This window comes from Corapipo altera, unplaced genomic scaffold (assembly GCF_003945725.1).
Source record: "Corapipo altera isolate COAL_440 unplaced genomic scaffold, ASM394572v1 23, whole genome shotgun sequence".
Lineage (NCBI taxonomy): Eukaryota > Metazoa > Chordata > Aves > Passeriformes > Pipridae > Corapipo > Corapipo altera.
Window position 1 is genome coordinate 25,308,753 of NW_020884878.1, and position 13,210 is coordinate 25,321,962.

Here is a 13,210-nt window from a genome sequence, read left to right on the forward strand (position 1 = left end):
GACTTCCACAGAATTTCTTCCACTCCATAGTATGTACAGAGTAATAAGGAGCTGCAAAGTCAAATAACAGAACACCCTTCAGTGTGGTAGACAGATCTTTTGCCATATATCCACACTGCTTTTCAAAATGTGTGTGTTGAATCTACAATCTGGCTAAACATCAAGTTTCCTTCTTCCATTGAAAGAGAATCTTATCAAAAGCAGCAAAGGTTAGCTGTGATACTTTAGTCTTCACATTTGTGTCAATGTCTTCACTACCTGAGGTGTTTCAGAGGTGAAGACTGATGATCACAACTAGGTTTGGGTACAGATGGTTTTTAATATACCTTTCTCAAGGAAATATTGGAAATAGTTTTACTGCTTTTCATACAGGTGTTCTGCAGTTATTTTCTGCATCCCATTCCACCATCTTCATTAAGGTTTGTTGCAAAATGTAAACAGAGGGTAAAGTTTAGCAGTGGCATCTCTCATCAGTGTTTTGAATCCTAGCTTAAGTGACTTAACAGTCAAATTCCTCTCAATCAAATTAGATCTAGTTTTGTTTCCATAAATAGTTATCATAACTCCCATCCCACTGAATTACTAGTTTTCACTGCACTGAGTAGGAATATGTAATTTTCAATGGCAAAATGTGTACTGTTGCATTAGAAAGTAATACATCTGGAAAAATGCAGGAAGAAGAGAAAAAGTTTAAGGCATTGTTACTTTGTAGTCCTGTCCTATCTATATGCAAGCACACCACTATTTTGCACAATCCTTGCTGCTCATATCCATTTTCATAAACTGCGAATTACAAACCCCAGAATGTCTATGGAAGGAATTTTTTCAATCAGTGGCTTCCTTCAATTCTCTCCTCATGCCCACATGCTCAATAGTGAATCCCTGATCAGAGCTGTGAATGTGGTGCCAGCTGTTGCCTGCCATTCCTGACCTATCAGAGTCAGCCAAGTCAGGCATTCACTGGGCCTGACTTAGCATGCCCTTTTGCATACTTGCTTAACATTTTAAGCTCCAATTAGTTGCAATTTATGTCCAGTATTAATTCACACTAATACATGAGATAACCTTTCTGCCCAGATAAATCTTCCAAATTAGCAAGCAAGACCAAGCAAAAAAAGTGCAATGGTTCTGAACAACAATATGCAAAAGTCATTGGCAAACATCATTAAATGTGAGCAATTAAATTTTTGTTATCCAAAAATCTGGAAAAGTTCCCACGTTTTCAAGACATACAAAATTTCTCCATTTTATGTGAACTTCAGAGTAACTCCCTTCCCTGGAACCTTCTTGAGAACAGTGTAGGCTGTTGACCTGCCTTAACAGATTCACAAGTTAATGAACTTGTATTTTATTGTGAAACGGCCTATTTGCTGCAACAATTCCGTAATACTGTGTGCAGTGTGAGAATGAGTAATTCATATTCATGTTTAAATTTTCACACCATTGTAATTTCATTTTTATGTTTGTCTAAAATACTTAAATGTATGTTTAGACTGTAAAATGTGTTTTATTTTTATTTGACAACTCCATCCTGAGTATTTCAGTTCCAAGTGGATGGTAGGCAATTACAGTGGCACCACACCCCAGTAAATTGTCTTCTAACAATAAGTAAATTGGAAATAAACACTAAATACACCTTCCTGTGTTAAAAGAGAAAAATGAATTCTACTTAATCACAGACCACATCTAATGTCAATTTTTAATGCCTTTCAAGAAAATATGAGGTAAGAGGAACAGAAAGTTTCCCTGCAAATGTGTAAACTGCCTTTTTTTTTTTAAGTTAGCACTGGAGTATAAAATCTTATCTTTTCAAACAGCTCCAATGACACTTGCCTAACTAACTACATACACAGTTTGATAAATGTTTTAATTGGTTTCCAAAATAAAACTAGGTAAACTCCAGTGTGTACATAGTTCAAACTATGACACAGACTAGTTACATTACTTCTATGAAAATGTCCTAGATCATTCTGTACCTTACCTTTTAGTTACTACTTTTTAGAAAAATTGAAGAGCCCAGTCATAAAAAGCCACCACGAGGAACACAAAAGCCCATGGGAAGTATGCTGTTTATGATTTTAGTATCTGGGTCAAATAGCAAGAAGGGATAGCAAAGATTAAGGATTACAAATTGCCTAAGACATATGAATGATGATGTGAAAAGAACTGTGATTATAACAATTTGCTGTAATTATGCAGCAAGAGTTTGATTCTTGTGTATTAGTAAAATAAAGACTTCTTTATTTCTGGCTTTGAAAATATGGGAGAAAATGAGTAAGCTGTCAGTTTTAATTAATGTTTTGTCATAAATATTGATAGCCCACAGACAACAATTTTATGACTCTTTAGGATTGAGCTAAATATTTATAAATCAGATCCTAAATGTATTAACATAATTCTTTATAGAAGCTTTGGCTTTTAATAAATAAACATTAAAATGTCTGGATTACAATAAATGCAACAGAAAAATCTTTCTAAACTGAATGAGTGAATATGAGAGGTTTCTTTTCACTTGTTCCACTTTCTGGGTCTACCCTCAAGGCTAGTTTTTTATAAGCCTTGATATATAATGCTCCTTTTGTTTCAGGTTTCAAAATTAAAATGATAAAATATAAATTCTTACTAATAGAAAACCATGACCTAATATGCCTATATCAGTTAGGACACGGATGCAGTAAAAAAATCCATAGGTCTAATGGGAGTTTCCAAATCCCAGGTGTTTAGTCTCCTTTTTTTGACCAAAAAAATAATTAAAATAAAACAAAAGACAATAATTTGTAGGTTGCAAGTCCCAGATCTCGTTTATTTATAAAGCAATAAATATTAGAAGCACAAATAAATTGCACGGGTGTGTAAACAAACTGTACAATGACTGAAGAGTTCAGGAAGGTTTGCCAGAAGACTCCAAGAAGCACATTGTCGTCATCCTGAGTGGGAAGTAAATTGAGGGGAAAAGTGCTTAGAAGCACTTGCGGTGTACAATGGATGGACCAGCTTCATCATACTCCTGTTTACTGATCCACATTTGCTGGAAGGTGGACAGAGATGCTAGAATGGAGCCACCAATCCAGACAGAGTACTTGCGTTCAGGTGGGGCAATGATCTAGGATAAAGAAAAGCAACAAAATCCTCGTTTCTGAACAATGAACCCAAATCACCAATGCTACAAACCACTAGATATTTTCTTAAGTAAGTAAAGAACTTTGCAATTATAATAGTATTGATCTTCAGCAGCTGTTACAATACATGTAATGTTCCTTAAGAAAATATATAACTGTTGGGTTTTTTTAACATCTGCTTCTAACCAATATAATTATTCTGTTTAAATGGAATTTCTGCTCATTTGTCCATCAGCTGTTGATCTTACTTCTGAGTTATTCTTATATCCCAGTTTAATGATGTGGACATTTTCTCCATCTTTATCCACGTTTCAAAGTACAGAGTCAAATTCCTTACCTTGATCTTCATAGTACTAGGAGCAAGAGCAGTGATTTCTTTCTGCATGCGATCAGCAATGCCAGGGTACATTGTTGTACCACCTGAGAGGACGTTGTTAGCATACAGGTCCTTACGAATATCAATATCACACTTCATGATACTGTTGTAGGTAGTTTCATGGATACCAGCAGATTCCATACCTTGAGAAAAAAATAATACAGCAGGTCAGTAAATTGTACAAGAGGCCTTCATGAAAAGAAATCTCAGCATTTCTCTTCATCACTAATATGAACTTCTGTGAATTTTTGTTGTAAAATTATTTACTGATTATTAAGTATTATAGAAAAATACAAGAAATAGAACTACAGAACTGACTTAGAAAATGAAAATTATTTGTTAGAAAAGGTAAGAATCATAATGCTTGTGTAAAGACAAGGTACACAAAATATACAGTAGGAGAAGAAGTAGACACATGAGATAAACTCATTTGATATATGGCAATGGAAGGTTATATAGAAGAGAACATGAGTATCAGGTTATGTTAGTCTCACTAAAAAGCATTAGGTGAATATAGTAAAGAAAGCAATAAAGACAATGAGAACAGTTGAATTAGAACTAAAGAAGACAATAGTAATTTCATTTCTTTTTCAGTCAACTCAAAATACAGTCTATTTTGCTTAGAAATGTCAAAGCAAGACATAACCATGACATGGAATAAGATAATAGCACTTGACAGTAAGGAAAAAGAAACAAGAAGCAAGTGTTTGTAGGTTGCATTCCAACTTATTAATTTCAACAGGTGCTTCCTGAAAGGGCTGACATTGGATCCACAGAAAGATGTCAGCTGACGAACAACTGCATGCATTGCTCAGGACTTCAGAGTATAAACATTTGCTGTATCCGTCAGCTGCACGCACAAACAGCAAAGCTTATCATCTTGACCATGGCAATGTTTAATTACAGTGCATATAAATATACACACACCTTCGTTCCGTTTTCTTCCCCTCTCTGGCACATTACTTCATGGAGTCAGATACTGGTTTGAGTGTAAGCCTTACAAATACAGCACTGAAACGTATTCTTGTCATCAGTGACACGGAATCATAGAATGTCTTGAGTTGGAAAATACCCATAAAGATGATGGAATTCAACTCCCTAATGATGATATACTAACTGTATGTTTTATCAGTAAAAAATTGTGACCCTAAAACCTGATTCAAAACTTGCAACAAAAGCCCAGAACTCAGCTAATTACCAGATGAGCTCACATCAAGCACATCTTACAGGGACCAAAGAATCTAAATAATTATTTATTTGTGTTTAATTCTGTGCCAAATTTAGATAATCAGGAAGAGGATTGGGGCACCTTCTAAATCTTCTGATTCATTTGTACCCCCTACAGAAAGGAGAATTTCCTGGGAACACTTACCAATAAAGGATGGCTGGAACAAGGTTTCAGGGCAGCGGAAACGTTCATTACCAATCGTGATCACTTGACCATCAGGTAATTCATAGCTCTTTTCCAGAGAGGAGGAAGAGGCAGCAGTGGCCATTTCATTCTCAAAGTCCAGTGCGACATAGCACAATTTCTCTTTGATATCACGAACAATCTCCCGTTCAGCTGCAGATATATGGGAATCAAATCAAACTTTGGATAAACAAAATACTAGGGAAAGACAATAGACCAAGAGAGAATGAGGATTTTCATAGCAGAGAAAAGCTGAAGGACTGACCTGTTGTCACAAAGGAGTAGCCACGCTCCGTGAGGATCTTCATGAGGTAGTCAGTCAGATCCCTGCCAGCCAGATCCAGACGCATGATAGCATGAGGCAAAGCATAACCTTCATAAATAGGTACATTGTGGGTGACGCCATCACCAGAATCAAGAACAATACCTGGGAGAGAAATTTCAGAGAGCAGCTGGAATCACCTAGCAAATGCTTAGAACCCTTAGGCACAGTATGTAGCAACAAACACAACAAAATTGGGGATTTTTCAGGCAACATGAAGGAGCATCATTCTATTTTAGTCATAAAGATCTTTCTAATTCCTTCTGCCTTTTCTTGCCTGTACATTCCTGTTTGGTGTGAATTTTCCCACAAAACACTTGATCCGTACATATTTTAAGCTAATCCATATGAGAAGTCTTCCACTGCTACTACACTGAGCAGTAAGAATATTTGCAATAGTCACTGTCTTGATCCAATAATGGGCATCCTTTGACCCAGTTTAAACCCTTAACCTGGTGTAACACTTGTTGTAACTGCAGTATCTCCACAGGGAGTTCTCCTCATTTGTGCCACAACAAGCAGTGGCAGAGTCAGTTCCAGGGTGCCTCTTCAAAAGCAATGCAGATAGGTCCACATTGTTCTTTCCACAGATTATTTGGTACTGGCTTTTCTGCCACTGTTAACATCAATTACTACAAACTAAAAATACCTATTTTTCTGTAAAATTGAATGAATTACAGTGTGTTTTCTTCCTTTTTGGAGTGGGAAGGAAGAAGAGTTCCTGAAAGGAAATATCTAAGTAGTGTTTATTTGTTTATTTTACCTGTTGTACGACCAGAGGCATACAGGGACAGGACAGCTTGGATTGCCACATACATAGCAGGTACGTTGAAGGTCTCAAACATTATCTGGGTCATCTTTTCACGATTAGCTTTAGGGTTCAAGGGGGCTTCTGTGAGCAAAGTAGGGTGTTCCTCAGGGGCAACACGGAGTTCATTGTAGAAAGTGTGGTGCCAGATCTTTTCCATGTCATCCCAGTTGGTGATGATGCCGTGTTCAATTGGATATTTCAAAGTAAGGATACCTCTTTTGCTCTGAGCTTCATCACCCACATAGGAATCTTTTTGACCCATACCAACCATAACACCCTAAGAGAAGAAAATACGGAAAAGCATTGTAGGAGGAAGACAACATCACAGAGGTCAAACAACTACCTTGCAGAAAACTGACATGAAGTTGTGTCAGGGAAGGTTTAGGTTGGGTGTTAGGAAAAGGTTTTTCACTCTGAGGGTGGTTGGGCACTGGAACAGGCTCACCAGGGCAGTGGTCACAGCACCAAGCCTGACAGAATTCAAGAAGCATTTTGACAACACTCTCAGGCCCACAGTGTGATTCTTGGGGCTGTCCTGTGCAGGGCCAAGAGTTGGACTTCAATGATCCCTGTCGGTTCTTTCCAACTCAAGATATTCTGTGATTCTATAATTCTAACTATGCTATTTTCAAGAAAGGTACAAACAGTCATACAACCAGAAAGTTGTTTTGGAAAAGAAATTAACATTATTAAAATATTAAGTCAACAGAATTTTATGTTTTCTCATAAAATATTTTTTCCTTCCATCAGATGAAAGGATTTTCCCCCATTTTTTAATACACATCTTATTTTCAATTGCTTCTTTCTGGTCCAAAATTTTGACTGAAAATAAAATGCACAATATCACGAGCAGGAAAAGATACAAATAGAGTTTGTAAAAAGGAAGATACAGAGGGAAATTCGGATCCTATGAAGGAAGATACTCCATATTACTATGGAACCTTAGCTGTAATTTATTCATGATAAAATATAAATTGCAAATGTTTTAATTACAAAAAAAAAAAAAAGAAAAAAGAAAAAAGCATTATGAAGTTTATGAACTTTTTACCATAGAAATTATAGAAGAAAAAGGAGATATGGGACAGTCAAACAGGGAAGTTGAGGGAAGTGCTGGAGAGACCTGGAAATGTGTTCCTAGTATTATCGCAGAGGTGAGCAGATGAAAGGGCAGGGTATTTGGGACAGGACAGAAGAACTAGGGAGGGAAGGGGCAAGGGGAGGCGACGTCTGGAGAGAGGGGGAAGGGTCTGTCTTGCCCCGGTCTTGCCTCTGTATTTTACCTGGTGCCTCGGGCGGCCGACGATGGACGGGAAAACGGCCCTGGGGGCATCGTCTCCGGCAAAGCCCGCCTTGACCAGCCCCGAGCCATTGTCGCACACCAGTGCGGTGGTCTCCTCGTCGTCACACATCTTCGGAAGAAAGCACGGACCTGAAAAATAGCACGGTGGCTAGTTCAGACCCCGGCGCTGCCGCCGGGCCCCGACGAGCCCTCAGGCGGCTTCTCGGCGCTCTCCCGTCCGACATCCCGGAGGGCACCACCGGCGGCGGCGGCACACGGATTGCTCCGGAGGGAGCGGGAAATTTGACTCGTCTAGGGAGGATGCTCGATGGCTCAGTCATGCTCGTGGGTAGAGCTCTAAACGTAGTGAATCGACTGCTTTCTTCTCCGGGCTTTAAAAGCCGCCCCAGCTTGCAGGACATTCAATTAGGGCGTCATTAGCGGTACCCTCGGGCCTCACAAAGAAACGGGAGAAAATAAATCGAAAAGATCTATCCTGCCCAGAACACTTCGCCGGCGGCGAAGCGTCGCGCCCCGTCGGACCGCGGCGGTCGATGCTGCGCAGGGCGCGGCCGGGAACGGGGCAGGCGGTGCCCCCGGCAAAAACAACGTGGAGCCGCGAGGTGCACGGGCCGAGGCCCGGCTGCACCTGCACGACCGGCATTCGCCGCCCGGCAGTGCCTCCCATCCATATTTTCCATCCTGTCCCCTCCCGTCCCATCCAGTCCCTCCCTGCCCGCCCCGCTGCTGTCGCGGTACTCACCAGACCAGCACCGGCGGCGGGGGGGCTGCAGAGGAGACCCGAGGTGCTGGGTCGGCGGAGACACCCCAATTTATACCCCCCCGAGGGTCAGCGTAGGCGAGGGCCGCCGCGGGACGGGGCAGCCACCTTCTCCTTATTTGGTCGGCTCCGCGCCATTGAGCGGCCGCGCAGCCATGAATGGAGCCCGGCCAGCCCCGGCCGCCCGACCCATGTAAGGCAGCGCGGGGCAGCGCGCCCCCGGCCCGCCGCATGGCCAAATAGGGAGCCCCGCGCAGCCCCCGGGGGTCAGCGCCTCCGGGACCGGAGTAGGGAGGTGCCTCCCAGGCCGCCCTCCCGGCCGCTCCCGCAGCCCGGCTCGGCCCCGGCCCCGTCGAGAGCCCCGCGGGGTCAGCGCCCGCCGAGTACCGGCTCAGGTGCAGCCGGGAACGCAGAGCCTTAAACTCTTGATGCTCGGGCTTGGTGGAGGGTGCGAGGGAAGCCTCACGGGTGTTTTCTACCCCGGCTTTTCATTTTTCCACCAAAAAAAAAGCCATTCCAGCTCCTATTTAATCAACGAGCCATGAGGTTACTTCAGTGCCAACAACTGAGGCTCCTCTTCTGCATGGAGGCAGCAGATGCTGCCTGTATTGCCTTAGGAAAGAGCAGTGCACACTCAATTTCTTTTAAACTTTGATGAGCACATGCAGCAAAAAATGTCCTTTTCTCCACTTTTGGCTGACATCTATAGCACAAAATGGAATCTCCTCATTTATGTTAATATGCTCATTTATGTTAATACGCATATACTTAAACTCTCCATTTTTGCTCTTTTAATGCACACCGGATCAGTAACAGATAGTGATATGTCTAGGGTGGAGGATGAGAGCTTGGACAAAAAACAGCTATGGTATTAATGTAATGTGACAGTTGTTTTCCTGCTCAGTTGTTGAAACATCCACATTGATAATTTGTTCCAGTGGTGGAACCTACAAAATCCATGTGTCTTCAGGACTTTTTTTGTTGTTGTTAAAAATAGAATGACTGGAGAAGCATCCTTTGTGTGGGTTTGCCCTGGTATGTGAAGGCAGAGATTGTCAACTTGTGTCCCAGAGAAACTCATTATAACACAGAGTACAGTGTCCTTCAGGAGCTCGTCTTGTAAGCTGCCCCATGTCTGCCTCTGACACAATGTGGGAAGAAGGAGGAAGAATTAAGGTTTGAGACGGAAGGGAATGGTGAGATGCAAAGATGAAGAGGGGAACACTCAAATGGATCAACTGCTTAAACACAGGTCCAGTTTATTAGGTGCCATACAAGGGCTGGTGTCACATGGCTATCTACATCACAAATTAGGTAGAAGGAAAGAGCCTGTGAATGCAACCCAACTTGCAGTCTGGGGGCTTTGAGGGGTGTTGGTGTAAGAGCGACCTTTGCACTGTGGTTTGGCTCTGACAAAGTGTGCGACAACTTGAAATCACTGACTATTTATTTCTAAACGGTATCCAAAGGGGGCGTCAGAGACCCTCAGACTTTAATTTCTTCTGAAATTGGAGATAGTGGGATCTGTTACTTTGTTTCTAGCACAATTAATAATGTGGTTAGCTCCACCCAACCCCAGTTTATCTTGGGGTTGTGCCCAATTATGAGCACAACTCTGAAACAGATGGTAGCAACAAACTTTTTGGCCATTGATAGCTCCTGCTTTTCTTTAAATGCCTTGATGAAAGAGAACATGTTACAGGTGAGACACTATTTGTGTATGGAGTTAGGTATGTATAATTAATATGTGAGTATATATAAGTATATATATTATATGCATGTATATATCTGGGTATATATACATATGTATATATTGTTGTTTTTTTTTTCTTAGCTACCTAAGAAAGGCTGTGTAGGTCTGTGAAATATGAAAGGTCAAAACAGCAAAACATGGTGCTTCAGCGCCTCTTCTTTGGACAAACTTTGCCTCTTTGTTTGCTTTGTATTGGTGGAAAATCGACCAAAATCAATAATGGTGGAATAAGAACCCCCAAATGAGTATATATTTATCTAAATTAATTAGGCTCAGGTAACAGAGAATTGGAAATATTTTAGTGATAGTGCTGTTGTGTATTTATATAAGAATTCATATATATACAAGGATTTATAAGCATATACACCCTGGCATAGAGCACCATTTCGAAGACAAAGATACTTTACTGTATTCTGCTTTCAATTTTAAACAGTCAGCATATTTTACTCCATGGTAAGTTGCTATATGTAATTTAAATCTGCTTCTTTTTTTCCCTAGCACATCTTTTCTACAGAAACCATGTATTGTAGGGGATTGGCCAGCTTCTCCAGCACTAGAGATTAGTTTACAGTGTTATCTCAGCTGTTCCTCGGTTCAGAGGTGTTGTAGTATTTACATAGAATACCACTGCTGATAGCTGCATTGAATTCCTCCTCAATCAGACCCTCTCTGTCACATCCTACATTCCCTTTGGCTAGAGAGAGACAGACTGCTGACACTGAGACAGAGCCAACCCTCACTGCAAAATCTAAATAAAACAGTTTGTATTTTCTTGTTTACTTTCTGACTAAATTTTTGCTTTCTCTACTATCTTCTCAAATTTTAAATTTCTAGTCCAACAGGACTCATATCTAGGATCCCGATGCACTTGAGAACTCACCAATCCACACACCAACACACTCCTATATATTACAAGGTCAATTGAAAAGGGCACCACACAAAGTATGGAATTCCAAAATCGCATTTGCTTCCTGGTAGCCATTTGAAAACTACCCAGATAAAGTCACTCCTTTAGCCAAAATAATTTTGCTTTCTGCAATAAAGTGTTATTACAACCTCAAATAAACCATATAAGCAAACAAAGAAGAAAAACCTACTGAGGTATGTTATGCAACGTCATCTAGAGGAAAAACACTAGCATCTGACTGACCAGGGTCCTCACATGCTGTGTACATTTCTCATGTCTCTGGGAGTGGCCCCAGAGACAAAGGGAACACTGGCGGTATAGGCTGTTGGGAGAGCAGATAGCTCTGCAGTGGGCGTGATCTGCATGTACCCTAGAACAGTCTGAACACGCAGGAGCCTCAATGAAGCCTCAGTGTGTACAATTATTAATGTGAGAGCAAAATGTGTGTGTGTGTGTGTACAGATATATATATGAGACACAGGCACATTGGCAAAACTGGATGTGTTATTCAACCAACAAGACTGTTGTGACTGCAGCCAAAATCCGAATGAGTTCTTACCTCTGTGTGGTAAAAATGTGAATTAAAAAAATCACATTGTGATCTTATGATGCCCAGAAATCTTCATGACTGCTATTAGACTAAAAAAAAAAAAATGCTTAAAAATATAGCCTTGATTTTGAAATCTTTGAGGCATAGAACACTTATTACAACAGACTTCAGACCATTTACAATAGTTAACATTGCATTCAAAATTTTTTTTCCTATAGATGTTCCAATAAAATTAATAAATTTTACATAATGCACCAAAATATTGCAGTATACCCTGACCTAGCAAGCTTTAGAGCAGACAGCTTCTCACTTAAAATCTGCTATTTCTAAATTCAATGGATGTTGACATATAAAATCTGTCCTAGCACAGAGCCAAATGTTACCTCTATTAAGCCTCAGGCCAGTGTAATGTTTGGAAGAAATTTTACTTTTTCAAGAATAAGAAGCAAATATCACTCTGACAGGTTTTCTTGTGTCTCATGATAGCTGTTTGGAGCTATATGGGCTTTAGAAATATAAGCAGCATTGCAGCAGAGTCTTGCTGATGGGCAGGAATCCTGATGAAATGAAAATGCCAAACATGCAATATATGATGAAAATCACTGTCATGAAGGAGTCATATGTGGTTATCTATATCTATGTCTATATTTTCCATGTGTAGTTATGAACGTGTGCAAATGCAGACATATAAAGAGAAGCCAGAAAAGACAGTTCTGCAGTCAGCAGCAGTATGAAATTATTCCCTATGAAACTACTAAACTGTTAGGTTTTGAACCTCACAAGTGAGAAATCTTTCACCTAGAGGAGAGCCTCCCAATTTAATAATCATGCTGTCTGGCAAACTTCTCCAGAGAATTCTTTGGGTGTTTCCCTTTCTTAGTTATATCTCATTCACCCTGGTACTAACCCATGTTTCATAGTTAATACATTCCTTGTCTTCTCAGCATTTAAACCCTTCACATAGTTGCAGGCTGTTATCATCTCTCTGCGTCTTTCACTCACTCATGTACTGCTGCACATCTATAATTAACCTAAAACATCTTAAGTGTGCACTGAAAGCATAGAATCATGAGGTACGCACTGGGAGTTAGAGATGCAGCTAAAACATCTTGTTATGAAGCTGAGAGAATTAGGCACAGACAGTGTAAGTGGAGGTGAGTAGCAGCGAGAGAAATTTGTGCTTTTAAGTCTGTGACTCTCCAGAAGTATTATTTACCACATGTCACTTACAAAGAAAGGTTGAGATTCTCACTTCCATTATGACCCTTTTGCAGGGGAAAGAGAGCTCAGAGCATGCCAGGAGATTCTGTGTGCCTGCGAAGGAAGAGTGTCTTGCTTCAGAATGGCTGTGGATCTCTCACCAGCCAGTGTGACAGGCATGACAGAGTAGGACTCCAGCATTTCATAGTGTGAAGACCAGTCTTCTCTGAAATAAAATGTAGCTCAGGGAAACCACTGTAATTTAGGCTCTTCAGGCTATTTTATGCAGAGAGGGACAGGAGTAGTTCAAGACAACAGAAATATGTTCAGAACACTTTGGCTGTTGCCAGCATGTATCTCGGTTGCCCATCCTGTGCAGTGTCTCTGAGAGATACCTGCCCTACATTAGAGCCAATGTGCAGTATTTCTATCAGTATTTATAAATCTCATTTCTACTGTTGTTGGGGGTTTTTGCCATCTAGAAAACACATCTGACCTAAACATCAGAAAAAATGGAATATGAAAAACAACTTGAAAAATAACTGTGTGTGTGTTTGTTTAGTATCACACAATCATCATTTGGCTGCTAGCACAGAGTCAACACATAAAAATTCCAAAGGCAATGGCTAATTGCTAATTACTAGATGTACTAAAGAGAATTGGACAATACCTTATATTAGGAATATTTCCAAAATCCATCA

At 40.5% G+C, this 13,210-nt stretch overlaps 1 protein-coding gene across 1 annotated transcript; it reads right to left on the minus strand.

Moving 5' to 3' along the window:
• Positions 1 to 2,774: 2,774 nt before the first annotated feature.
• ACTC1 (actin, alpha, cardiac muscle 1) lies at positions 2,775 to 8,129 on the minus strand. The gene is made up of 7 exons (XM_027638023.1): positions 8,082 to 8,129; positions 7,320 to 7,468; positions 5,992 to 6,316; positions 5,172 to 5,333; positions 4,868 to 5,059; positions 3,457 to 3,638; positions 2,775 to 3,103 (listed from the first exon to the last, which is right to left on the minus strand). Exons 2-7 carry the CDS (start codon positions 7,446 to 7,448, stop codon positions 2,960 to 2,962), a joined length of 1,134 nt encoding a protein of 377 aa, XP_027493824.1. The 5' UTR covers positions 7,449 to 7,468; positions 8,082 to 8,129; the 3' UTR covers positions 2,775 to 2,959.
• Between the last annotated feature and the right edge of the window lie 5,081 nt (positions 8,130 to 13,210).

Coding starts and splice junctions, on each gene's coding strand:
- ACTC1 (XM_027638023.1), bottom strand. CDS start 7,448: ATGTGTGACGACGAGGAGACCACCGCACTGGTGTGCGACAATGGCTCG. Junction 6,317..7,319: donor TCGGCCGCCCGAGGCACCAG/GTAAAATACAGA, acceptor TTCTTCTCTTAG/GGTGTTATGGTTGGTATGGG. Junction 5,060..5,171: donor CTACTCCTTTGTGACAACAG/GTCAGTCCTTCA, acceptor ATATATCTGCAG/CTGAACGGGAGATTGTTCGT.